The following is a 24,979-nucleotide window of genomic DNA, read 5'->3' as shown; positions in this document are numbered from 1 at the left end:
AATCTGAAACCAATGTTCGATTCCAGAACAACGGAAAATTGATGCAATGTCGAGAGCTTTTATTGCGAACTGTAAAAAGAAACACTCCATACATAATCGTCATGAAGACGGGAAGTACTACCGAACAAACAAGAGAGGTTTAAAAGAACGAAACACAAAAGAGAAAAAATCAACATAAGTTGTCTTCAAATAACTTGGACTCTCAGATAGGTGATGATGATAATCAAAAGCACAACGACGGGTGAAGGTGTTGATGAGGGCTCGTAACTTAGATGCGCCATAACAGAATCTTTCAGCTTAACCGGCGATTTTCCTAGAGTAGGGATTGGAAGGCTGTGTAGGTCTGAGGAACATGTCACCACTTTCTCCCACCCACCCTGCCTTCATCGCCGGTTGTTGTTGCCTTTGACTTTGAGTCCATCTTCCTCCAATTGTTGCATTTGCCAGTTTATTTGCAGTCTCTGATGCTCCACGGGAAAAGACCCAGTTCTTTTCCATAGATGCTGCAACTGCAGAGTTTGAATTCATTCATTTAGATGATTAAAAAAAAATCTTTGTGAAGGCAAAAGATGTGAATTTTACTTACGTGGACTCTTCCTTCCCGGTGGTCTATACTTTGAATCTTTAACGTTATAACTTCTCACAGGTTTGTTGTTCCACGCCGTGTTCTGGTTATTATTATTAGTCGTATCCACCTTCTGCTGGGTCGCACCATTGTCAAAAGGAGCATTCATCTTTGGAGCAACATAATTGTTGACACCATTGCTAAAAGGAGCATTCGTCTTTGCAGTAACATAACTGTTGACACCATTGCTAAATGGAGCATTTGTCTTTGGAGTAACATAACTGTTGACACCATTGCTAAAAGGAGCATTCGTCTTTGGAGTAACGTAGGTGTTCAACGGCTTATTAGCATTATAAGTCGGAGCCGCTGGTAAACGCTTCACGGATTGCTGCTGCTCGAGAGACCCTCTTGGTTCAGACAGCTTGGGACGGAGAGATGGGGGAATATAGTAGCAACTTTGGAAGAACGGATGCTGTAGAGCCTCTGCAGTAGTCGGTCTATTGCAGGGATCCCACGAGCAAAGGCGCTCAATAAGGTTAACCGCATCCGCACTAGCATATGGCATCACACTTGATAAATGTACACCGGGAAACTGCAAGATGAGAAACAGATCGTTTATAGTAACCTTAACTATAAAATCAGTGACGCTTTCTTTCCTCTTTAAGTTAAAAATAGAATTAAAAATACCTGAGGGAATTGGTAATTGATAACGCTGGCAAGGTTCAGCCCCTCCAACCAGGTCTCTTCGGTTGGGCTGCCTATGACACTGCAGATTTTGTATATCTCATCCGCTTCACTGCAAGGATTAATAAGGTGACATTGACCTTATGGTTTAGCATCTAAATCTGAAACATTGTCTAATTAGAACTAATTCAATCAACCATTGACAAATACCTAGCTCCAGGAAAGAGAGGGCGAAGAGACAACAGCTCCGCCATAATAGCACCCATCGCCCACATATCTGAAACACAATTAAAATTAACCATTGTTAAGCACCGCACTAGACTATCTTAAAAAGAAACTTCTGTTATTGGTATATTGGGAAGACTAACCAACTTTTGACGTGTATACATATGATTGTAGCAGTACTTCAGGTGCCCTATACCTGTGGAAAGTTCAGAACAGAATTAGGGTGAATAAGGAAAAGATATGGCACAAATCAACACATGTGCCAATCACCATCAATATATGGATCACTGAGTTATATATATATATATATATTGATTTTCTGTAATTTCGACAGAGCAATCAGGAGAGCAAATCTTACCAGCGTGTAGAGACATATTCTGTATAAGGTGGACTCGAGTCGATCTCCCGGGCCAGGCCAAGATCAGCAATCTTAATGACATCTTTCGAGACCAATAGATTTTCTGCGTCAGAAAAAAAATTACACATGTTTTATTGACAAACTAATTGAAATTGACTGTGATGAACAACCCTGAAACAGAGATACAAAACAGTCCATCTCGATCGCACATGTGCTGATGTTGATTGGAAACTCAAGGCTATTAGTTACCTGGCTTAAGATCACGGTGGAAGTATCCACGCTGATGCATATAAGAAAGGCCTTGGAAGACCTGGAAGCACCAATTTCGGATATCAGATTCTGCAAAATGCTTAGGGCGATCCTTCATAAGCTGGTAAAGATTGCACTCCTGACAGAGTATGAAAGGGAAGAAGATTTAGAGAAAAAAAAGTGTTGGCAATAAGATTAAGCAAAAAGTAGAAAGAAGTATACCATGTACTCAAACACAAAGTATAGGATATCATTTTCCCGGATGACTTCCTTCAGCTTCACAATGTTTGGATGATTCATTCTGCTAAGTGACTATAATGAGAAAAGAAAAAAATCAGCGAACATACAGTAAAAAAAAAAAAAAACAAAACCTTTCAGCTAATGAGATACAGTACCTTCACTTCTCTTAGATTCACACACTCTTCCCAAGAGAAATACTTCTTCTTCATTCTTTTAATTGCCACCTGTACATAGAAAACTTCAGTACCCTAGAAACCATACACAAATCATTATACACGTCTTTATCTCTCAATGAAAAATACTTACAACTTCATTCGTCTGTTTATTGACAGCTCGCCAAACATTCCCAAATGTTCCGTCACCAACTTCTTTGAGTAATGTATACCTACAATTGCATAAGGCATTGAGAATTAAGCACAAACTATAAACCCGGCTCGGAAGCCAAAGAATAGAGAAAAAGATGAGAGAAATCAAACCTACCTCTCCATCGCCTCTAGGTGAAGCAAAGTATCCCCTTAAGTATTTCTCTGTAAAGAACTTCTGAAATATGTCTATCACTTTAATCTTCCAGTTGTTCGTATGGCAGCAAGATCAATGATTCTCCCGCTGGGTAGACTGACCCTTATTTACTTTGAAGTTTGAACATCAATGGGTTGACCAACAAGGCAAAAGAAAGACGCTAAGAGAAAAAGACAAAACATACTGAGAATTGGAAGACGCACTAACAAAAAGTAATGTTCTGGGTAGCTGGACGAAACTTATGCTCACAACATTTCACTCAAGGGGTTCAGAGACTCGAGGAAAAGACACAGCTAAGAAAAGTCATAACTTGAAAAAAAACTGATTCATCCTTCTTCAACAAGCTCTCATAAGAACAGGATATGGAAGAAGGACCAACTAGTTTTTGAGTGCAGGGAACAGATTTAGATGACACTCTAGGACTGTGTGAAGGTAGGATAACTTGCAAACATCAGCCCTGCAGAAAACAAAGATACCATACGAACAATCATGTTCCAATTTCAAAGAAGAACTATAGTCATATAAGCCATCTATAAGTATGGAGTATTTGACGTGTTTTTCCAAAACTTATCATCTAATATTCCTTTTCGAATTTTCCTATTCTTGATAGCACTTTTTTCCTTTTTTCTAAATTTGCATATTGCGTTCATACTCTAAAAAGGCTTAGAGAAAATTGATAAATCCAATATTTGCTTATTTAGATACTGAAAATAAATTCTACCTTTACCACACAGAAACCAAAATATGTCAGAAACCAAAATAACAATTCTTACACTGAGGAATATCATCTATTCAAAGTATCTTGTGAAAGCTACGATGCAAGTGTCAACAGATTTATTCAGAAACCCATACCTGAATCAGAAATTTGCATCACACCTTCCGTAAAGATCGCAGAAGGTCTGACCACTAGGTGCAGTTCACGAAAGAGCCGATAAGGAAATCTGAGTGCACAAGAAACCGCCAATCGAGTGCTTCTTGCAATGAAAAAACTCGATACTGGTAGCACCCTGAGCAGATGTAATCTTGTTCCATATCTCAAAAGAAGAAAATCCACTAAATACGAAGCTTAATCTAACCTGATAATGAGCACAAAAGCAGTATATAAAGACATTAGAAATGCAACGAAAACAGGCAATTCAAGGTATCGTACAAATAATGTTATCTAGAACATGTCTTACACAAAGGCATATTAACAATGAAATCCAAATCCAATACTGGCGAAGGTCAAAACCCTAAGAAACCAAACTGCAAAGAGGTACAGAAAGATCCCAATTCATAATCTCTGAGAAACTATCATCATATCTAAAATTCTAGTACCTAATTTCAACTCTGCTGAAGTTTTACCATAAAAACCAACCAACCATAGACTCAATTTATCTCAGATCTGAATGAACGAAGAAATTCACAAACCGAAACGATAACATAAAAAAAAAAAAAAACCCACAAAAAAGCGTAACCCTAAAATTCAATAAAAAAACCAATCCGTATACGTTCAAATCCAAAGTTCTCAGAAACGCGACTCCAATAATAAAAATATACTCAAAGCAAACAAACGAAGAGAGAATCAAAAGCGCATCAGTCAAAACACGAGAAACAAAATAAAAAAAGGCGATCTCGATTTTACCTCAGGAGCCAATAGGCATAAACTCCGTCTCCGACGACGGGAAGAGACTGTATCCAGAGCTTCTCCCTTATCACGACTCCACCGCTTTCTCTCTCTCTCTCTCTCTCTCTCTCTATCTTTCTCTCTCTTTGCCGCGTATTTGTGTGGTTCTCGTGATAATAACAAATTAAACCCTACTTTATAATATCTCAGCTAAAAAGGAATATATTATTAAGCTATTTATTATGGTAGTGTCTGTTGGTGCTAAGCTCGAATCTCCTGCATCTCAACCTACAGTAATTATCCACAGATAAACCGTCGATATTTCATAAATGCCGTCATCTCCAATCTGAACCGTAAGCTTTTATCCTTTATTTAACTTCTCTAGCCTTTGCCTAATATATTCTCCGCTTTCCATTCCAAGTTGTAACAGGTGATAAATGGTTTCCTTGACTTTTCGTACAAGTTTATATATTTTCGTAATAGTGAATTATTGTTTCCTTCCCTTTTTTCTGGCTCCTAAAATTTCCATTTTTCCGTCAACAATATTTTCATTTTATAATATAGTTGCAATATAAAACTAACCAATAAATCGACGTTAAAAAAAAAAAATGTCGTACACAAACGTGTGATTTCTCTGCAATTGCTTCGTTGTTGAACAGAAAGGCTCAAGAGCATGATTAGTGGCACAATCTTCTCTGAGTCCTACTATCTCTATCTGCGATCTCGAGTGTACACGCTTTCCACTAAAATTTAATTAATTAAGGGTTTGCTTACTCTAAAATTAACTAATTAAAATTCGTATAACCAATTTTGTCATATGCTAAATTTTAATATATATGGGCTTTACAATACCCAAAAATCTTCGTATATGGACTTTCAAAAGCCCAAAAACACTTATTTCTGAGATTTTTTTTTCTAAGTTTTATTTATTGTTTCAGCTTCTTCTACAGTGCAACAGAGCAACAATGGATTTTTTCGACGAAGACAGGCCTAGATTCGTTTTCCAATCTCGTCCTTCTTCTTCTCACACGGCGGAGGAAGAAGAAGAAGCTAGAATCCCTAACAAGCTTTTCATTTCAATCTCCGTCTCAATCTCCCTCATCATATTATCTCTCTCCTTCTTCTACTTCGAATCTGAACCTGCCAAATCGCTACTATTATGGCTTTCCCTCTCTTTCCTCGTCGGTCCTTTCGCTCCTAGCTCGCTCACCGGAGGTAAGATTCGCGTCGGTTATGGTCAGATCTTGGAGCCAGAACAGATTCACGATGAGTCATCCACGGATAACGAACGTGAATCCAGGAGGAAATCGGTGAATAAGCGATCTAAAGGTTCGACGAAGAGCGATAATCCGCCGGAAAATGCTTCTGCGGTGACTGAAGTTTCGAGGAAAGTGGTGATTCCGCAGTCTAAGGAGAGTGGATCTGTGAATGAAACTAAAGATTGGACTGCTGAAGAGATCGAGATTTTGAAGAAGCAGTTGATTAAGCATCCAGCTGGTAAACCTGGGAGATGGGAGACGGTGGCTTCAGCGTTCGGAGGAAGATACAAGACAGAGAATGTGATTAAGAAGGCGAAAGAGATAGGTGAGAAGAAAATCTATGAGAGTGATGATTACGCTCAGTTTTTAAAGAATAGGAAAGCTTCAGATCCTAGATTGGTTGATGAAAACGAAGAGAATTCTGGAGCTGGTGGAGATGCGGAAGGTACTAAGGAGATTTGGAGTAATGGAGAAGACATTGCATTGCTCAATGCTTTAAAAGCTTTTCCTAAGGAGGCAGCTATGAGATGGGAGAAGATTGCAGCTGCAGTACCTGGGAAGTCGAAAGCAGCTTGTATGAAGAGAGTTACTGAGCTTAAAAAAGGGTTTCGGAGCTCGAAAACTCCAGCTAATTAACTAGAGGTAATTGATAAACTAGAGTCTTTTGATTGAAAAAGATACTCTTTATTAAGGTAATAAACATGCCACAAGAGCCTTATTCCATTGTAGTTGCTACAACTTTGCTGTATAAGCTTCCTAGGCTTGTTGATATCTCCATTAGTGTGAGTTACACTGAAGATGTTGATTTTTAATCTGGAGAGATTGAGTTGATGAAATGCTGACAATGTATTCTTATGCTGATGTTTTATAGGTTACTTATGAATTAGGTCGCATAACATTATAGGTAAAAAAATTACTGTCTAGAATTGAGAAGGAGATCTTTTGAAAACAGTTAGAGTAAGCTTCTAAGTTGTAACTCTAGTTATCCTACTTATAGAGTCCTGGCTCATGTTCTTGATGTTGGGGTGGCTTGCTTTTTGATCCATGAATGGTTCTATGATTAATCGTTGGTAAAAGTGTGCTGAGCCACTGTGTTTTCCATGTTTCTCAAGTTTAGAATGGAATGAAATGGTTGAACAGAATAATGCCAAAGCCCAAAGGCATACTTTAATTGGTTTGTTAAGCTTAGTACGGAGCATTATAAATTTAATATGGAAAGATTATGTTGATGAAATGCTGATAACATATTCTTTAGCTGATGTTTTATAAGTTACTTATGAATTAGGTTGCTAGTTGCTGAGAGGTCTCGTTTGAGAACAGCTAGGGGAAAGACTCTTGAGGCATATTTTCCATGTTTCTTATATGTCATGTCAAACCCCATCGGTTTTCATGAATGCTTTATGCTAGTTTCCTGCAGCTTCTTTGCTGTCTTTTATATTTGCTAGTTGCTGGTCAAATTTGGTAATGCAATGCTTTGAACAGAATAATGAAAAAGGCATGTTTGGCTAGGAGAAAGATGGCGTCAACTTGACATAGAACTGGTTTAGGTTTATAATACTGGTAATGGTGTCTATCCCTAGTAGAGTTTAATTGGTATAAATTTCCCCCTGTTGCTGAATGATCGGTTCACAAACTACTATAAAATCTTGGAGTCCTCTGTCATGTTAGATTCGATCTTAGGGAAAGTAATATGTCTGCATTTCATGATTTTCTATCTTATTTTGGTAGTCCTTTGAGATGTGCAAAAGAAACCAAATGTATGCTCAAGTATGTGATCAAATAGAGCTATACTCACAAGTTGACATTTACAGAATCGAGTCAAAATAGTCTAAAACTGCTCTAATTTATGTTTACACAATCTTTTACTGACATAAACCTTTTGACGCAGGACATCTGTACGGGATTAAGGCAAATACCAGGAGAGGAAAAACAATTTTGTGTTTGCTGCTTGAGATTATTGCTACAACGCCCAAAGTAGTGAATAGAGTTCTGCAGGAAGTTTCTTTTAGAGAGAAGAAAAGAAAGCATCTCAATATGCCAAAGAATTTAACATAAAGTTATGAGTTCTTCTTTACTTCAAGCTTTGATTCGAATTACAAGACTTGAGCATCTGTGTATCCCCTCCCCAAAGAGCACCTATTTTATTACTAGGGAAATATATAAAAAGACTATATATATTCTTAATCCAAAATTCCAAACTAGAATTTTCATATAATATTCTTAACATTTTTATCACTACAAGTCTTCAACAACAACCGCAAAAGCTACCCCACTAAATCTCAACCGTTGGATCAGATAATTAGTGACGATAAACGGCATGCGATCCATTATTATCCAACACCAAATAGTCTTCGTGGTTCAGTTTCTCCACCGAACACAACCACGTGCTACATTACAGAGTCAACTAAACCGGAAATCACCGGTTTTATAAAAAAGAGTTTCACGGGTTTACCGACTAAACCGGTAACTCTCAATAGAAACTCAAAGCACGTCTGTGTTCACCACACGTTTTATCAAAAGTCTAAGCTACTCTGCAATTCATTTGCCGGCGAAAATTCTCAGGTGATTGATTCTCTCTTTGTTTTTTTCTGATTTATCATATCGATTCTTCATAAAACTGGCATGTATTCGAAAAAGATCTCTTCTCTAGGTTTCACATGATTCAATTTTTTCATTCTATAACAAAATAGATCTTGCGATGCAGATTTTCTGCTGAGTTTTTCATACGAAATTGTTGCGGGATCTCTATTTTCCATTCGAGTTTAGGGTTTCATGGCGGAATTTGATTCATAGTACGTTTAAGTTTAGGGTAATTTTTTTTTTTTGGTTTTTTTTTTTTGCCGAATCCTAAAATTTTCAGAAAATGAAGCTCAAAGCTTGTTTTCGGTTTGATTCGAATGTTGATTTCGATTTTTTATTCTTTGATTTCATCTTGGATTTGTTTATTCTTGAATCAAGTTTTGAGATTTATTCGTTTGATCATCAATTTCAATCTCTCAGGATCATTTGCTCAGCTAAAAAATGGATCAAGAGTGTCCCTTTGCTGCCGAAAGCATAATCCAGAAATGCCCTTTCCTGAGAAACATCAACAAGCCTACCAATTTGTCCTTCTCCTCCTTGAGTTTTCCAATTCCGGTAAGAATTTCTTACCTTTTCGGTTAAAAAAACTATAAATTTTTATGCTATTTGATTCTCTGGTGATGAAGTTTATGTTTCCTTGGATAATAGGTGCAAGGAGGTAAAGGTCCTATTTTTGAAGATGGTCCTGGATTTGATTCAGCATTCAAGCTCTTCCATGGGAAAGATGGTATTGTGCCGCTTTCTGGTTTCGCTGATGATTCTGAAGATGAGGCGGGTCGTCGTGCTCTGCAATTCAATCCACTTGCTGGTAAGGTAGCTACAATAAGCCTATCAGCTTTTGGTCCTGGAGGCCCTTTTGGTTTTGGTCCTTTCTCAGAGAAATGGAAGAAACAACAGAAGAAACCTAAACCTTCCAAAAACCAACAGGTAGGATTTGATAGATTGTGTAAAACTTTAGAATTTTACAAGGAGTTACTGTTTCTGATATCTTTTTGCTTGATTGCTTGCTTATTGTAGTCTGGGGACTCTTCGAAACATGAGGCAGTTGGAGACGAATGGTTAAAAACCGGGAATTGTCCTATCGCCAAGTCTTTTAGAGCTGCAAGCAAAGTCATGCCTCTTATTTCTAAAGCATTAACGCTACCACCTGGTATGAAATATAGATGTCCAGCTCCTATAGTAGCTGCTAGAGCTGCACTTTCGAAGACTGCTTTGGTCAAAAGTCTTCGCCCTCAGCCTTTACCTGAAAAGATGCTTGCAATCGCTCTCATGGGAATGGCTGCAAATGTGCCTCTAGGTGTATGGAGAGAACACACAAAGAAGTTTTCGCCTGCATGGTTTTTGGCTGTCCATGCTGCTGTGCCTTTTATAGCAATGCTTAGGAAATCTGTTCTGATGCCCAAAACAGCCATGGCTTTGACCATTGGAGCTTCGATCTTGGGACAGGTGATTGGGTCAAGAGCTGAGCGTTACCGTCTCAAAGCAGTAGCTGAGAAAATGGTTCCTGTAACCGCTATGGTTTCTGGATACAACCAGAGCCCTGGCGACTCAGGCATTTCTGGGGGACATTGTGGTATAGGGGAGGGAGTGAAGCAGGTTTATTACAATGTAAATATTGGAGAGTCTGCTAAATCAACTGGACTCTGTTATTGAGAGAATGTTCTTATTGATTTCAGAAACTACAAATTACTATGTAAGGATTGGATATTTGTGTGTGAGGGAAGGTTTTTGTAATTCAGTGAATTGTGTAAACCATAACAATGGTGTCGTTTTATCCCTTCAAAATGGGTCTAAATAAAAGGTTAATAATTCCCTCTTTAACCTCTCTTACAATTCAAAAGAAAGTTATTGACTTTACTTCAATCAGAAAACTTAACCTCATCTAGTAATAAAGAGAGTTATACAAAGAAAACAAAAACACAAAAAAAAAAAAAAATAGAAAACAGAAACACTAAAAGACCCACGAAAAATGGAACTGAAGCATCCTAATGTTGTAGATAAGTAAAAACTTAAGACGGTCAAAACAGCATCTGACCATTGTTGATGATAATGATGAGGTGAAATAGTCACTTAAGTTTTTCAGTAGCTGCCTACATGTTGCCTTGGCATACCTCCTCCTGCATTTGTGCCACCCATGTATTGTCCTTGTGGCTCACTCATAAGGGTTGGGCAGTTTGCAGAAACATGGCTGTTGCTGCGACACACGTTGCAGCTAGTAAAACCGCCAAGAGACCTTGCATCACTACTGTACTGATTTCCATATTGACCCACTTGGTTTGCTGCAGGTAATCCAAATTCTCTGCGTGCATCGACTGATGCGGTGTCTCTAGTTCCTGAGGTTCCAACACCGGAATTAAATGCATCAGACCTGTAATTGGAACTCTCTGCCTTTATAGGGAGAGAATTTGCATCTCCTATCTTGAGTTTATCTATTGCCTCTAGCATGAACCTGGTATTTGAAGAATAATTCAGCTTTTCAGCTTTCACAACTGTTGCTTTAACCCGCTGCTCATCGCTGTAAGTTTCTTCTTTAATCTTCAGCTTGAAAATGTACTTAGTAAAAGCGACACTGCGGATGATATCTTCAAATTTCTCCTCATCCTGATTTTCATACTTCACATAATACAAATCTTTTGCAGACATTCCCATTATCTCTTCACCAGCTTCTTGGAATGCAGTTGCCCAGGTTAGGTCTGTATGGTCCTGTAACTGGATCTGTAATATATACCTGTAGTCACATTCATCCACGCATTTGTCACACTTCTCACAACGCCATGTCCCATCTCCGTTATTTGTGACCTTTTTGCTGCATGGACGATCTCCATTCATGATAGGACAAGCCGTATAGCAGAAATTTTCAACCTTCATGAATGAAATGGTGGCACAGACTGTGATCCAGTCCGGCTTCTCTGAGGTCCCTAGCTTCTCGTCCTTGATCTGTGCAATTACCTTGCGAACTTCTTGTCTGCCAACACCGGAAAACTCTCTAGATATGGAGGTAAAATGAGCATTCCTTCCTTCTCTCTCATACCATTGCCTTAATTCTCTGGCTTCAGGGAAATCTGGCTCTATAAAGAATTGACTTGCTCCAATTGTGCTCACTTGCTTCCCGTTGAATTCACCGATCCTGCCCGCTTTCAAAGCAAGAACCGGGAATACCCCAGAATCACAAAGATTTTGCAATTTCTGTCCTTCTGCGTTGCAGAAATTACCCCACATGGTTACCTCAACACTTCGGCCTGACATATCCTTCAACTGAAGAGACCTTTTCTGTACCTCAGTTAAGTTTTTCCGCATAATTGCTACTGTCGGACTGATGGACGAAACAATACCAATTACATCAGTGGTGCTGTTGTTCTCCATGTTTTCAATATCACCTATGTTACGAAAATGGAAATGATAGCGTGGAATGGTACCATCATCTTCACAAGGCTGTATCGTTGATGCAGAGTCCAAATGTATTTCATAATCATTCGGAAGATGATTAAAGTTCTTCTGAGCAGGCTTCAAATTTCCCCTTGAAATCAGATAAACATTACCAACTACAATCTTGTCAAAGAATTGATCAACCGCATCATTAAAACAAGTCACCCGTATTTCTCCACCATCAGCATCAAGAAGATCAAAACTGAACAACTTCCCTTCCCCACGCGGATTATTAAACCGCCTCAGGTCTGCCTTACTCGTGACCCTAACCTTGATGGTCCACCGACCCTGGTAAGGATTAAGAGCAGCAATCGGATTTATCCTCGGAGGAGCTTCGTTCCTAGCCACAGGTCCCCTGTTAACATACATCGGTGGTTGTTGTGGCTGATAAGCTGACTGAACCGGACGGGAATAAGCAGTTGTTGCAGTAGGAGCCCGAGGTTGGTCCTGCCTAGAGCCTCCATAACCTGCATTTGAGCTCACATACGGTCTAGTGGAAGGTGATGTTTCCGGATAACCAGAACCAGTACCATATCTTTGACTAACTTGAGGCTGTCCATATCTCCCAGCGTCGGGACTGTTATGAACAACTTGACGCTGAGGTGAATTAGCCGATACACCATATCTTCCAGCGTCGGAACTGCTATGAACAACTTGAGGCTGAGGTGAATTAGCCGATACACAGTATCTTCCAGCGTCGGAACTGTTATGAACAACTTGAGGTTGAGGCGAATTAGCCGATACACCGTATCTCCCACCATTCACATCACTCCTTCTAGCTTGTTGCTGCTCAGAACCACCATTGCTTTGTGTGTTAACTCCACCACGTTGTGGATTAATCGAGCTATGCCCAGGTTCTTTAGGATTTCCAATTATATTACATTTCTCCACAATAACCTCCAATTGCATAATAACAACAATCCTGTAACTCATCATCATCAGAACTACTTTAAAAATAAAAAAGATTGGTTCTTTAGACAATTATGAATCTAGGGTTAAGAGATTGCAATATTACCTTCGAGTCTGGATGAGATTGCAGATGTAGTGAGTGAGTCTTATAACCGAACCCAATTGAATAGTTCCTTGATTCACTAAACTGTTCAATGAAGTATTAAGCATTCCTGCTGCCAAGTCAGTCCCATCTGATAATAAAAACTTATATCGATTGCTAGATTCCTGATTTTGATGAAGCTTGCTCTGAATCAGCTTCAATTCCGTTACTTGTAGCACTGGCATCATATCTGTCTCGCTCGTCACTTCTCCGTTCAACATCTTCATTACCACTCCCTCCGTCAAACTCACCGCCATCGTTTCCGACGAACACAATTAACCTCGATTTTCGCACTGTAGAGAAACTAGATTTCGAGAAGGGAATTGGGTTTGATTCAGAAATTGAGAAGACGAAAGAGAAAGGATGATAAATTGAATTAGGGATTTTAATGATTGAACCCTAAAGATGTGTAAAGGTGGGAGCTTTTTAGAGGGAAATGGAAAACTAGAACGTTTTCGTCAGTTTTGGACTATTTACATATCGGGTCTTTGATTTTACAAGAATTATAAATAAGCCCCAAAGTACATAAAACTCCTTAAATTAAAATCCCATTTTCGTAATTGTCCGTAATGTTCAAAATTATACGTAGATTTCTAATGAACATGTAGAAAGTTTTTGTTTGATGAATAAGTTGTAAATAAATGAAGAATCAAGGGACCAAAATAATGAACTAATGCCAAATTAATGAGTAATTAAGTAGTAATGAGGAAAAAATCTTTTCAAGTTGAAAAATAATACCGGAATTAATGTTAAGCTTACCGTAGAAGCTTCTTGTTTTTGAACTGCTGACGTGGAATACATAGTGGCCCACGATGAAGCTCCGCTAAACCTTACAATTAAAAAGATGTTTCATTTTGACTACGTCGAGAAGGACTACGTCAAATGCCCAAATCCAATAAATTTTACAAACTTTGAATCCATAAAAGAAGAAATAAAAACTTATTAGTTATTAGCTAAATGATCACCGACGTATATATAGTTTAGTGGAGCTTAATATACGATTATTTATATATGTAGGTTAGTTTTGAGGTTTTTTACCAAAGTGTATGCCATAATCATGGTATTTTACAGCCTTAAAACATACTATTCGTTTGCTAACATTTTGTTTCTCGAAATCAACACCTCACATAATATATTTTGCAAATAAAAAAGTTTATGGTTGTAAAAGTTCATGGTCTTAAATATGAATACCACAAAAATACTGACTGATACTTCTTGAATCCATTAAACACTTGAAGGGATTGTCATAAACGAGATAACTACAGCTTCTTTAAGTCATTTTCCTCAAAACAGAGTGATTTAAAGAACAATTATTTTCTGAACAACTGAAATATGAGATACAAAAGCCAAGTACTACCAGCTTCGGTTTCGCAAAGCCAATACCAGTAACCGCAGAAGAAATTGAGCTTTTCCTCGAAACTGCTAGTCTTAGTCACATTTGAAGATCCCTGAAGATAAAGAAATGTCAGATTTCTCCTTTAATGGAAATCACAACAGTCTAACTAGGTTTATGTTCATTCATCTTCTTGACAATAAAGATTCAAACATTATTCAATCTTCACCACTAAATAGCAAACGATGAAGAAACCATGGGTAAATATTAACCAGAACGTAGTTATAGTCAAAATGATCAATCACCTGCTTCTAGACGAGCTTGGCTTTAGTAGATCTCATCATCAGGTATCTCGGGAGTCAAGAATTTCATCGGATCCTTGCTAATCTCCTCGTAGTTTACTCTCGGTTTCACTCTATCAGGAACAGGTTCAAGAGGAATAATGCTGTCTCCATCAATAACTCCATCAATTAAACCATACTCAACTGCTTCAATTGGAGACATGTACCGGTCCCTATCAATATCTTTCAGAACCTGCTCAAACGATCGACTAGTACATCCCGCGATAATGCTGGTGACATTGTTCTTGTTATGCATAACTTCCTTAGCTTGAATCTCAACATCTATAGCTTGACCGCTTGCACCTCCAAGAGGTTGATGAATCATTATCCTCGTGTTGGGCATAGCAAAGCGCTTGCCTTTAGTTCCCGCACCAAGAATAATCGAAGCTGTTGATGCAGCAATGCCAAGAGCAATCGTCGAAACATCAGCTCTCACAAGCTGAACCACATCGTATATAGCCATGGTTGCACTAAACCAAACAATCACAACATTAAGTCTGAAGTATAATATAAAACCAATCAAACACTATACAAACTAGTCAACAAGATTACTAATAGTCAACCACAAAGTAACATTAGCAAAATAGCTGAAGAGAGACTTCAGTGAACAGTTTCAGCTCTTACAGTTCTATCACAGCAATTTAGCAGAGAAATCACTTCATTTCAACTAAAATCTGCATATTATACTTAAATTTATCAGTCAACTGAATTACGTTTCAATGCTTACTAAAACCCTAAAATCTGACCTAAGTTACTAAAGACTGAAACTTTCGCCATTAACGCAGAAACCCAGATGAGAAAACAAAGAAACGAAATAAAAATTTAACCTGAGAGAACCACCAGGAGAATTGATAAAGAGTTTGATATCTTTCTTTGGATCTTTAGCATCTAAGAGAAGCAACTGACTCATAATAGCATCAGCGACGAAATCGTCGATACTACTACCGAGAAAGACGATTCGTTCCCTAAGGAGAAGACCCATGACGTCAGATTCAGCTCCGCGAATAGCTGATTCCTGTGTCTGCGACATCTCGATTGAAGCATTGGCGAATCTCAATGGCGATGGTGAAGTTGTTCTGAGAGGTGGTGAAATGAGTTTGGTGGGTTTGAGGTAGAGATTGTTTGGTTTAGGAAACGAAGAAGAAGATGCGGAGGAAGATGAATTGAGTCTTGATGAAACGAGTGAAGGTTTGAGAGAAGATGAGAGAGATAGGGTTCCCATGGCTGAAGCGAAGAAGAAGAAAGAAATTTGGGGAAATGTGGATTTGATAAAACAAACACCTTTGGAAGAAGAAAGAAGAAACACGGGAGTGAGTGATCCGACCCTTAATTGAAACGGGTCGGGTTATTATTCTTAATTGGTCTACCTAATCCAAGTTACGGTTTATTGGGCCCTGGCCTATTTGGCATGCGAACCAGGCCGAATTGAATCCGACGAAAGCACCCCAAACCAAACCAAACCATTTAAATGCCTATTGTACAAATTTACAAATATAATCATGTCAAATTGCACAAAACTAAATCAATTGAATTCAACAAGTGTTCGCAATTTTACTACACCTTAATTAGACGGAGGAAAAAACGTGTTAATTGTTTCACACTTTCACTGTCTGTTGAACCAATCAAACGAATTAAACCAAACCGAATAAAATAGCCAAATCCATAACTAACCACACCTACTAAATTAATCATGGTTTCAAACTTTCACTGTCTGTTGTTTGTATAATACATACACTTATCAAAGATGTTGAACACATTGTACAAACGGAGATAGCTTTGATGCGATTTCACACAAATTAACAAGAAAAGACAACCAAACAAAGCATACAAACAAAAATAGAGTATCAACCTTTTGTGTACCCAATATGATATTTCTTCAACCTTCTTCATCATTTTTCTTGGTCTTCTCAAGTTCAAGCAAATATATCTTCTCAGCTTCTGGCACAGCCATGGTTAAAGCTCGAAGCCTATGGTTCAAGTCGTCAAGCTTTTTCATCACCCTATCGTTTGTGAACATTCCCATACAAACACTCTTGATCGTGTCCCAACTTTCCACCAATGGCAAACCAATGATCACGATGGATCCTATAGTTCCCCAAGCTATTGCCACAATTGCCCAAAACCAGAAATATCCTCTGCTAAATACGCCTGCAAATTTTTAATTGATGTTCATGATCATTAATTAAGGGCTATTATATATTAGTAACCAAAATTTTATTTTAGACTGTTTTACTTTTAGAAAACGACGAAACTAGTGTTGTTTAAGAGTTAATTAATTAATTTTATCATTTTATTTTTCTATTCAAAAAAAAAAAAATAGAAAATATGGTTCGGATAAATTCTAAGTTTTGTTAGTATTTAAGCTTTATTTTCATTTGTATGGGAAGACTTACGAGCTGGGAGAGAGAGAACTGGCCAAATGACAACAATGAGGATAGTGAAGACAAGACCCCATTTCACAATCCAAGCTTTGGCTCTTCTCAGCTTCTCTTCTCTTAGCTCTTCGGCAGGAACATCAACATCTTCGTCCCCTGAAGCATACGCTTCCACTACTTTGATCTCCCTCGTCGTCGACCAATCGTAATTCTGTGGCCGGACTAGACTACACACCGCATGGATCAACCCCCCTATATGTTATTTACATGGACGGACCAAAACAAACCAAGATTAGGTCTTTGTTTATGGTTTAAACCATAATTTATTGAGTAAACTATAGGAATCTGACCTGTTAGAATCGCAACGAGGTTACCAGCTAACATAGGGCCATTTTTCCCGGTGCTATCAAGATCAACGCGTCCGTACTGTGTCTTTGCGGTAGTTAGCCAAGTAATGATCCCAAAAACACAACCCGAGGTCGCTCCAAGAATTGCACCAAAGGCATTGGCTTTACTCCACAAGAGCATGAAAGCAATGGGAATGACCGCAGAACCAATGAGTACTCCCATTGCGAGATACATCCATCCAAGTGAAACACCAGCTTTGTTCAAGACCACTGCAAGAATCCCCATGAAACAACCAAATCCAAGAACAGCGCATCTTGAGATTTTCAAGATTTGTCTACCGGTTGCTCTAGGGTTTATGTATGTTCGGTAGATGTCATATGTAAAGAGCGATGAGACTGCAATTAGCTCGGAAGAACCAGCCGATGTTACAGCCCTAATGATCAACAAATACCGTAATACATCATGATTTGGAATAAGCGTATATTTTGTATGCTAACTAGGTTTCTTGTGTAAGAAGTAACCAAGACAGCTTATAAACAAATTCTTGCTTGTAAAGAAAGAGGGCTTATGATCACAACTCATACGATTCATGCATTATATGTAGTATGCGTATTTGAACTGAACGAACCAATTTGAATTGAAATAATTGAATCAACCCGAATCAAATTGACTAGTTGGTTACTGATTAAATTTCAGACCCAAATTTTGTTAAACTAAACCAGTAATGCGTTAAAATGATTCTTAAAAATCAATTGAAAGAACTAAATAAAGCAAAAAAAGAACCAAAACATCTACCCATAAACTTTGTTATGCCAAAACTTATTTATATATATATGATCTAGAGAGAGTGTACTTACATAAATAGCATAGTGAGTAGAAGCAAGGATCCTGATTTACCCATGAGAGCAATGGCTGTGGCAGGTGGAACCAAACCTCGGTCAGCCTCGTCCTTAGATATAGGCAAGTCAAGGGCTAGTGCGCCGAGACCTAACGAGGTAGCTAGAGAGAACGGTACAGCGAACCACACGAGTCCACCAAGCAAATACCCTTTGTGGGTCGACGAAGGCCGAGCAGCTATTGCACTCACCCAATAACCCTACAAAACATTTAACATTTAACTGTGAATATTGGTACATAATCCGTAAAATAACTATTTCAACTTTTTGTTTAAGGAATCCATCCCATCCAGAGTTTATCATGATTTATTTACGACTAAATTAATAATCCATCCACTTTTTAAAAAAAATATATGCAAAAACCAAAAACTCATCAAATGGTATTTCATATTAAAATCCTATGGCAAAATGCCAAAAACTAAAACTAAAACGAAAACCAAAAGAGAATTAAACTAAAATACTTCACTGTAGAGAAATCATCTTACATTATCTACGAAGACAGTGCCGAAGTTTCCGACAATGTTGATGAGACCGAAGACAGCGCCGCCAGAGCTCAACATGGTGAGATAGGAGCCTCTAAAGTTGCCATCAACCGGACCACAAGCTTGACCGTGGTGCGAGAGTGGCTCAGTGCATGACCTTGACTTAGCGACCATATCTTTTAGTCGGTCATAGACCACGGACGGACTGCCAAGCTCTTTACTCGATGTGTAGACCAGAAACACAAAGACGACTAGAGCCACGTGAACTGAAGATAGACGAATAACACAAAGATAGTAAACAACAATTTATTGTAAGGGTCTCTCCGATTTTGTGGGGTTACATATATAAATGGATAGAAACCAATAACTCATATACTTTGATTTTTTAAGTTTAGTATTATGTTTTTTTAATTTTTTTTTGCGTCTCTAAAACTTTTACATGCATACTATGAGATTATATGACAAAGCAATATCACATTTGTCACTAATTCAATACCTATAACGGAGTGAACGTAGCTTGCGAGGAAAGTAGCTTTAAGTCCTCCAGCCAAAGTATAGACAACGACGCCGAGAGGAATGAGAAAGCTTGCGGCGTATAGATTCACTCCGGTTAGAGCATTCACCACAGCAGAGCCGCCGAGCAAGAGCATCGCCGTCACAACGACGTTTGTCGCCAAACAAAACACCAAAAACACTATATGTGTTGCGGTTCCCCAACTAATTTTATCAAAAACATACAAAACAAAGTAAAATACTAACCTAAAATTAATGCTCGAGCAATTTGGTCTACTGTTTCGGAAATGTTATCAAAAAATCAAAATTTATTGGCCCTTATACAAAAGAACAAAAACAAAATAAAACTTTCTTTTTTTGGTTAAAGGGCTCAAACAAAACAAAACTTATTCTGTTTAGTTTGGTCCACAAAATATATTTTTTGAAAACTAACCCAAAATAAATAAATTTAAGATATACTGATAAAATTAGTATTATAAATTTTAATTTTATTTAATAATCTTGACTAAGCAAATGAAAATAATTGTTGGTTTGAGGTTAGTTCGGTTTTTACGTACCGAGCCTTCACGATTTCGCAGACCGTGTGAGCATTAGGAGCCTTTCTTTTTATCTCAATCGCCATCACACCAAACAACAGCACCTACTTTGTTCATCAATCATCATCGATTATTCATTAATTATGCATACAGGTTATAGAAACAAAAATTTATATTGTATAGTTTATGTTTCGGAATTAACCTGTATGGTGGCTCCACTAGCGTACCAAAACGGTCCACTAACCCCATACTGCCATGCTACGTTTGAACTTTGCAGTATGGTCGCAGCCCATGTCCACTATTCACCCATCGACCAACATAAATCAAATTAATAACTTTAAGTAAAATTCTACAGTTAAATTATACGTCAAAGATTATGGAGTGTTTTATAACTTTATATCATCAATTATAATTATTAGAATTATAGTTTTACCTGTGATACAATGACACTTGCAATAAGTCCTGTCTTAACGTTTCTTCCCGCTGTATTGAACCATTCCGATGTATGACGAGCTCCCACATATCGTTTTTCTAACCATACCTTCATTCATTTAGGACAATATACATATTATTTATCATGGTGGACTTATTAGGACAATATACATATTATTTATAATATGATTTATAAAATTTACACACGGTCGCCACAATTTTCATACTTAATAGGCCAAAAAAGATTCTATCGAAACTTGATATATGAATTAATTTGATTAATATCTATTTTAATAAGAATGAAAATTTTAGAACAAAAAAACAAAAAAGAATAATCAACGTCTACTAAACAATGAAAATTAGCATCCTTTGTTTTATTTGTTAGCATAAACCATATGACTACTATTTTTTGTGGTCACGAGCAAATCATAGAAGTCGTCTTGCTTTTCATAAGAAAGTATTTGTAATTCAGAAACGGAAACTAACCAAAAAAGATGTGAAGACGGCAAAGAAAGCACCAAAACCAAGAATCACGGCGTAGCCAACGCCTTGATCGAGCACCGTCGTGCCTCCGAAGAAGCTGCTCTGCCTCTGGCATCCGCCGTCACCATCGTAATATTTGGTCGAGAAATCGAAAGGAGGACATGTAGCCATTCTTCCTCTTCTTCTTTACGTTTTGATTGGAAAAGTGAATTTTCTCATGGAATTTGTAGGGAGTGATAGTTGAAAGATTCTTCCCTCTTGTATATACTATTAGAAAGAATCTTCAACTTGAAAGAATCTTGATTTAGCAAACAAAGGAATCTAATAAACTTAGAAAAAGAAATTGAATCTCTTCTATGGTTAAATTACCATTCCCAAGAGTTGTCATGACGTATAAGATACTATCCACACAAATTAGAAATTGTTACCATTATTGATGATGAAATGGGAGAAAGTCAATAATTTCGTACTTCAATAAGTCAATGATTTTTGTTTATTTGCTATTAATGGTTTCCACTTGGACAATGATGTCATGAGTGATCTAAGTACTCGTAAGAAACTTATAAGTTATACCTTTCATTTTTTTACTAGGTCAGTACCTACTTGTTAATACTTTATGCACACACATAGTTTGGCAATAACTACTAAAACATCTATCTTGGTTACTCGAAATGCGTGGAATATGTTAGATATAGATAATATATATTGATTCTTGATTCTCATGAGCTCGTCTATGTGTGTATGTCGCAAAGACATACCACTCTGTTGGAATTATGGAATAGACACTATCTTCACAAATTCAAGATAATATGTTGCTAAAACTTTTGTTGTCTTCTTCCCAGCTTATATCACACTGACATGTAAGTATGTAACATGTCCGTTGACATATATAATGTTTTCCTTTTTGTTAATCGTGCTTGTCTTTAGGTACAATGACTTTTTAAGTGTTCTTGATTCCTTTTATCTAAGATTGAATTTAAAATATACGCTTCTTTGTCACCCAACTAAAAAACGTATTGAAACAACCAATTCTTAAAATAAAAATAGAGATTTGTTTCCATAGTTGAACTTGCATTACCAAAAAAGAGGCGAAGTAATTATTTTGAATTATTTACCGTTTAAAGAATCAATGTTTGAACTCGAAAAAATTGTATGATTTGTCAAGTTTTTGTCTGATATTAACTACGTACAACGGTACAAGTATCCTTTCTTTACCTTTTCTTATTTATTTACCAGTCTCATCTCTGTAAATGAAAGGTTCCGAGATTCTTACATCACTAGAAGAAGCAATCTCATTCCCAGCTGATGTTGTTTGTTGCTCTCTGTAAGATGCCCAAGTAACCATATAAAGCCCGCAAATGATGAGGATTCCACCCAAAACGCTGCGGAGAGAACAAAAACCAAGGTGTTTATATGATCCAATACAAGAAGACAGAAAGGTTTGTATGTGTCTGGATGAATCAAAGATACAAAGAAGAGTGCATAAAATTTAAAAACCTTCCAAGATAGATCGGGCTGCCGAGGAAAATTGTCGATAAAAAGGCCGATGTTGCAGGCTGAAGAGGATTGTATAGGGAAACCAAAGCAGCTCCAAGAATTTTATTGGACCAAGTCAAGAGTCCATAGTTTAGAGCTGAGGCAAACACTCCCTGAGGAATAAAAACCGAAAAGAAAACAATTAAACACAAACTAGTAAGATGAATCCGTATGTACAGAATCGAGTTCCAATCTTTTTGAGTTCAAGTTCAAATGATTTGAGCTCAAGCTCCAAAACACAAACACACCCAAATAAACATATTACATCTCGGTTGTGAAAACTTACTGCGAATATAACAGCAAGAACCTCAGATTGTGTTAAGCTCCAATCTTTAGGCTCTCTAACAAACAAGATAGCTGTTGTGATCATTATTGATGCACCGAAGAAGTATGAATACGCAGCAACCGAAAGGTAGGCAGGATACTTCTTCAAAACCGGTGCTTGGACAGCGAGAAAAGCAGCCATACACATACAGTTTCCAATCAAACATAAAACTCCAATGTGCCATTGATCAAACCCAAGACCAAGAAAACTAGAGACTAACCACCCATTAAGCTCTGGTTGACTTCTATCAATAATTACACTTTTCACTGAATCTGCTGCATCTTTACCTCCAAACAAGGCTGGACCACGAAACAAAGCCATCGCTATAGCACCCGAAACACAAACAAGAGTACCTCCAACTTTCGTTTGGCCCTCGACTTTCAACAAGTTCACTTTTTCTGTACTGTATACAAAGAAGAAGACCATCAAAAGATTGAAACTTTATATTACAAATTTTCACATTTTACAGTAATGTTGAGGAAACTCATACTCACCCCATCAAGACAGCCAAGAGAAATGTAAAGACAGGGATTGATGGTTGTATAGCAGCAGCATAAGTTGGATTCGTGTAAGATAAACCCATAAGAAATAGTAACTGGTTCCCAAATATCCTATCAAGATTGAGATTGAATGTTGTTATTAGAATCTTTCATTAGCATGATTCAAAAGATAAAGAGATACAAGCTGATTACTTTACCCTGCTAAACCAAGAAAGAAGAGTGAAAAGAAGATGCTTCTATTCATAGGAGGTCTGATCGTTCTACAAGAAATTAAAAGAGCAAATCTTTATCAAAAGACAAATCCAAGTCACACAAAATTGCAATCCATCATTAAACAATAGAACCAGAATTAACAAAGAAAAACAACCCTAATTCCAATTCCAGAGAGATCAAACTATTTGTCTGATTTTGCCGCATATAAACTCATCAAAACAATCAGAAACAGAGACTTCAGAGACTTTAGCAATTCAAGCAAAAGGATAAAGAAACAGAGAGATTTTGAGAAGAAGATAAAAAGGGACCTTTCACGGAAAAAAGCGAGAGGTGCGAGAATGGAGAGAGCAAGAAGATCGCGAAAGACACAAAAAACGAGCTGATTTACACCAACGTTAAGAGCTACTTTCGTAACCACATGGTATCCTCCATTTATGACCTGAACCAATGTCATTGCAGAGTGAGCCATTCGTGTTTCTCTCTCCGTCGCATCGCCGCCGTTTAGGATCGCCGGAGCTGCCATTTTTCTTCTCTACCTCCGAATCGAGGAAGAAGAGAAGGAACACCTGTTGACTAAAGAAATTGAGATCCTTTGATTTGCTCTGTAAATTGTAATTCTAACTTCTCTGTTTTTTCGTTCCAAAAAAAAAAAAAACTTCTCTGGTCATTGTAGTCGTTGGTCTTCTTCAATTTGTTAACTATGATTTTTTGTTAAGTTGAGGCAAAAAAAAATTTGCCAGATTATTTTCTTAAATCTTATACACATTGAAGCCTAACAGATTAACACATTTGTTAAATATGCTCATATATCCTACTTAAAAAATATGAAAATTTTCCACAAAAAATGGTGTAATATAAAAATTCGGTTTACTCGGGTTAAACGGTTCGGTTTGTTCGGTTTTCCGGGTTTTTCGGTTTTCAAAAATTCTGCCGAATTGAACCGAACAAAAATTCGGTTCGGTTCGGTTCGGTACTCGGTTTTTTCGGTTCGGTTACTAGGATTTATAATTCGCCGAAATTAAACCGAATTTTTTTTAATCGGTTAACCTAATCAGTTTAGATCACAATATTAGGCATAGTGGGCTGTTTTTAAAGCCCATATCGGCTTTTGACATTTAAAAACCCAAAACTTTTTTTTTGAGGGACAAGTAAAGTCAAAAAGCCCATGACGGTTTTTAACTTTTCAAAACCCAAATTCTTTTTTTCCAGGGACAAGAAAAGCCCATCACACCCATCTAGGGTTTTGTTTTGTTTTATTTTTTGGAAATGACGGCCGTCAAAGAAAAACAAGGGTGAGATGAAGAAGAAGAACATTGAAAACAGAGAAAATAGATTTGTATTGTGCGGTGGTGAGAAAAGATGTAGAGAACCATGAAATCATTGCCAGAGAAGATCGATGTCGCGGTGGCTTAATAGAATATTTCTGCGAACCTAAAAGGTGGAGAAGAAGAACGAAGACAAGGAGAAGAAGGAGGAATAAGGAAGAATTAGAAGGTTAAAAGATAAAAATGGGTTAGAGATGAGGAGAAATAAAGGTGTTCGTGAAGAGGAGAGTTTAGAAAACAAAGAAGATGAAGTGATAGATCTAGGATTTTTCTGTTTTAAAAGGTATCTCCCCAATCCGAACAAAACCGATCGGTTTTGATGAACCGAACCGAAAAACCCGAAAACCGAAATCAATTTAAAATTCTACCGAACGATTTACAACAGAAAATCGGTTTGAAACCGAAAACCGAAATCGTCGGTTTGTTCGGTTCGGTTTAAACGGGTTATGCCGAACTTCCAGGCCTAATTTTTACAGTGTAATACTGAAGTTGGTAAAATATGCCTTTATTTATGTCGATTAGTGGATCTAGTAATATAACATTTCCTTAAATGAAAAAACTCCTTAAAAAGTAGTTGCT

General features: G+C 37.5%; 7 protein-coding genes across 19 annotated transcripts, besides 1 other annotated feature; 2 read left to right on the top strand and 5 right to left on the bottom strand.

Moving 5' to 3' along the window:
- Window positions 1-31: 31 nt before the first annotated feature.
- Window positions 32-4,859, bottom strand: AT5G45430 (Protein kinase superfamily protein). Of its 2 annotated transcripts, none has more exons than NM_123911.2 (13): window positions 4,465-4,621; window positions 3,693-3,916; window positions 2,802-3,297; window positions 2,628-2,706; window positions 2,477-2,545; window positions 2,304-2,393; window positions 2,082-2,220; window positions 1,833-1,935; window positions 1,618-1,670; window positions 1,460-1,526; window positions 1,253-1,361; window positions 587-1,157; window positions 32-509 (listed from the first exon to the last, which is right to left on the bottom strand). In NM_123911.2, the coding sequence occupies exons 3-13, from the start codon at window positions 2,807-2,809 to the stop codon at window positions 298-300; spliced, it is 1,500 nt and encodes a 499-aa protein (NP_568646.1). In that variant the 5' UTR covers window positions 2,810-3,297; window positions 3,693-3,916; window positions 4,465-4,621; the 3' UTR covers window positions 32-297. The 2 variants fall into 2 exon arrangements, with proteins under 2 accessions (NP_568646.1, NP_001190473.1); NM_001203544.2 differs by having other exon boundaries at window positions 259-503; window positions 4,465-4,859.
- Window positions 3,747-3,872: a sequence feature (AT5G45430.uORF1).
- A 456-nt stretch (window positions 4,860-5,315) lies between the features above and the next one.
- On the top strand, window positions 5,316-7,994 carry maMYB (Duplicated homeodomain-like superfamily protein). 3 transcript variants are annotated; one of them, NM_001344621.1, is made up of 2 exons: window positions 5,316-6,347; window positions 6,991-7,483. In NM_001344621.1, the coding sequence occupies exon 1, from the start codon at window positions 5,412-5,414 to the stop codon at window positions 6,339-6,341; it is 930 nt and encodes a 309-aa protein (NP_001331471.1). In that variant the 5' UTR covers window positions 5,316-5,411; the 3' UTR covers window positions 6,342-6,347; window positions 6,991-7,483. The 3 variants fall into 3 exon arrangements, with proteins under 3 accessions (NP_001331471.1, NP_568645.1, NP_001331472.1); NM_123910.3 differs by lacking the exon at window positions 6,991-7,483 and adding an exon at window positions 7,594-7,994 and having other exon boundaries at window positions 5,334-6,347; NM_001344620.1 differs by having other exon boundaries at window positions 5,355-6,347; window positions 7,188-7,940.
- A 67-nt stretch (window positions 7,995-8,061) lies between these two features.
- AT5G45410 (zinc finger B-box protein) lies at window positions 8,062-10,101 on the top strand. 5 transcript variants are annotated; one of them, NM_148091.3, is made up of 5 exons: window positions 8,212-8,267; window positions 8,410-8,497; window positions 8,706-8,840; window positions 8,934-9,212; window positions 9,303-10,101. In NM_148091.3, the coding sequence occupies exons 3-5, from the start codon at window positions 8,727-8,729 to the stop codon at window positions 9,936-9,938; spliced, it is 1,029 nt and encodes a 342-aa protein (NP_680396.1). In that variant the 5' UTR covers window positions 8,212-8,267; window positions 8,410-8,497; window positions 8,706-8,726; the 3' UTR covers window positions 9,939-10,101. The 5 variants fall into 5 exon arrangements, with proteins under 5 accessions (NP_199354.3, NP_001332434.1, NP_001332433.1 ...); NM_123909.5 differs by lacking the exon at window positions 8,410-8,497 and having other exon boundaries at window positions 8,062-8,267; NM_001344619.1 differs by having other exon boundaries at window positions 8,062-8,497.
- Window positions 9,725-13,177, bottom strand: RPA70C (Replication factor-A protein 1-like protein). Its single transcript, NM_123908.2, has 2 exons — window positions 12,727-13,177; window positions 9,725-12,633 (listed from the first exon to the last, which is right to left on the bottom strand). Exons 1-2 carry the CDS (start codon window positions 13,017-13,019, stop codon window positions 10,365-10,367), a joined length of 2,562 nt encoding a protein of 853 aa, NP_199353.1. The 5' UTR covers window positions 13,020-13,177; the 3' UTR covers window positions 9,725-10,364.
- Window positions 13,178-13,870: 693 nt separating this feature from the next.
- Window positions 13,871-15,755, bottom strand: CLPP4 (CLP protease P4). The gene is made up of 3 exons (NM_123907.4): window positions 15,264-15,755; window positions 14,401-14,906; window positions 13,871-14,210 (listed from the first exon to the last, which is right to left on the bottom strand). Exons 1-2 carry the CDS (start codon window positions 15,656-15,658, stop codon window positions 14,423-14,425), a joined length of 879 nt encoding a protein of 292 aa, NP_568644.1. The 5' UTR covers window positions 15,659-15,755; the 3' UTR covers window positions 13,871-14,210; window positions 14,401-14,422.
- A 325-nt stretch (window positions 15,756-16,080) lies between these two features.
- DUR3 (urea-proton symporter DEGRADATION OF UREA 3 (DUR3)) lies at window positions 16,081-21,067 on the bottom strand. The gene is made up of 10 exons (NM_123906.5): window positions 20,505-21,067; window positions 20,020-20,127; window positions 19,789-19,884; window positions 19,608-19,690; window positions 19,034-19,254; window positions 18,541-18,803; window positions 18,017-18,255; window positions 17,162-17,592; window positions 16,830-17,063; window positions 16,081-16,584 (listed from the first exon to the last, which is right to left on the bottom strand). Exons 1-10 carry the CDS (start codon window positions 20,670-20,672, stop codon window positions 16,313-16,315), a joined length of 2,115 nt encoding a protein of 704 aa, NP_199351.2. The 5' UTR covers window positions 20,673-21,067; the 3' UTR covers window positions 16,081-16,312.
- Window positions 21,068-21,558: 491 nt separating this feature from the next.
- Window positions 21,559-24,918, bottom strand: UMAMIT1 (nodulin MtN21 /EamA-like transporter family protein). Of its 6 annotated transcripts, none has more exons than NM_001344615.1 (7): window positions 24,446-24,918; window positions 23,384-23,641; window positions 23,060-23,122; window positions 22,857-22,973; window positions 22,324-22,765; window positions 21,999-22,150; window positions 21,559-21,883 (listed from the first exon to the last, which is right to left on the bottom strand). In NM_001344615.1, the coding sequence occupies exons 2-7, from the start codon at window positions 23,596-23,598 to the stop codon at window positions 21,727-21,729; spliced, it is 1,146 nt and encodes a 381-aa protein (NP_001330972.1). In that variant the 5' UTR covers window positions 23,599-23,641; window positions 24,446-24,918; the 3' UTR covers window positions 21,559-21,726. The 6 variants fall into 6 exon arrangements, with proteins under 6 accessions (NP_001330972.1, NP_974887.1, NP_001330974.1 ...); NM_123905.2 differs by lacking the exon at window positions 24,446-24,918 and having other exon boundaries at window positions 21,589-21,883; window positions 22,324-22,577; window positions 22,650-22,765; window positions 23,384-23,718; NM_203158.2 differs by having other exon boundaries at window positions 23,384-24,918.
- Window positions 24,919-24,979: the final 61 nt, after the last annotated feature.

The sequence above is a fragment of the Arabidopsis thaliana genome, chromosome 5 (genome assembly GCF_000001735.4).
Source record: "Arabidopsis thaliana chromosome 5, partial sequence".
NCBI lineage: Eukaryota > Viridiplantae > Streptophyta > Magnoliopsida > Brassicales > Brassicaceae > Arabidopsis > Arabidopsis thaliana.
This window is presented reverse-complemented; position numbering and strand designations above follow the sequence as displayed.

Excerpts from the sequence above, each read along its gene's own strand:
- AT5G45430 (NM_123911.2), bottom strand. Across the intron at positions 2,546-2,627 it reads ATAAACAGACGAATGAAGTT|GTGGCAATTAAAAGAATGAA; the intron begins GTAAGTATTTTT and ends TTCTATGTACAG. Across the intron at positions 1,936-2,081 it reads CCACCGTGATCTTAAGCCAG|AAAATCTATTGGTCTCGAAA; the intron begins GTAACTAATAGC and ends TTTCTGACGCAG.
- maMYB (NM_123910.3), top strand. The coding sequence starts at position 5,412 with ATGGATTTTTTCGACGAAGACAGGCCTAGATTCGTTTTCCAATCTCGT.
- AT5G45410 (NM_123909.5), top strand. The coding sequence starts at position 8,727 with ATGGATCAAGAGTGTCCCTTTGCTGCCGAAAGCATAATCCAGAAATGC. Across the intron at positions 8,841-8,933 it reads CCTTGAGTTTTCCAATTCCG|GTGCAAGGAGGTAAAGGTCC; the intron begins GTAAGAATTTCT and ends CTTGGATAATAG. Across the intron at positions 9,213-9,302 it reads AACCTTCCAAAAACCAACAG|TCTGGGGACTCTTCGAAACA; the intron begins GTAGGATTTGAT and ends TGCTTATTGTAG.
- RPA70C (NM_123908.2), bottom strand. The coding sequence starts at position 13,019 with ATGGCGGTGAGTTTGACGGAGGGAGTGGTAATGAAGATGTTGAACGGA. Across the intron at positions 12,634-12,726 it reads AATCTCATCCAGACTCGAAG|GATTGTTGTTATTATGCAAT; the intron begins GTAATATTGCAA and ends GATGAGTTACAG.
- CLPP4 (NM_123907.4), bottom strand. The coding sequence starts at position 15,658 with ATGGGAACCCTATCTCTCTCATCTTCTCTCAAACCTTCACTCGTTTCA. Across the intron at positions 14,907-15,263 it reads TCTCCTGGTGGTTCTCTCAG|TGCAACCATGGCTATATACG; the intron begins GTTAAATTTTTA and ends TGTTTGGTTTAG.
- DUR3 (NM_123906.5), bottom strand. The coding sequence starts at position 20,672 with ATGGCTACATGTCCTCCTTTCGATTTCTCGACCAAATATTACGATGGT. Across the intron at positions 19,691-19,788 it reads CTAGTGGAGCCACCATACAG|GTGCTGTTGTTTGGTGTGAT; the intron begins GTTAATTCCGAA and ends TGAACAAAGTAG. Across the intron at positions 17,064-17,161 it reads CCTCGTTGCGATTCTAACAG|GGGGGTTGATCCATGCGGTG; the intron begins GTCAGATTCCTA and ends AATAACATATAG.
- UMAMIT1 (NM_203158.2), bottom strand. The coding sequence starts at position 23,598 with ATGGCAGCTCCGGCGATCCTAAACGGCGGCGATGCGACGGAGAGAGAA. Across the intron at positions 22,974-23,059 it reads TTCTTTCTTGGTTTAGCAGG|GATATTTGGGAACCAGTTAC; the intron begins GTAAAGTAATCA and ends CAATCTTGATAG. Across the intron at positions 21,884-21,998 it reads AGCCCGATCTATCTTGGAAG|CGTTTTGGGTGGAATCCTCA; the intron begins GTTTTTAAATTT and ends TTCTCTCCGCAG.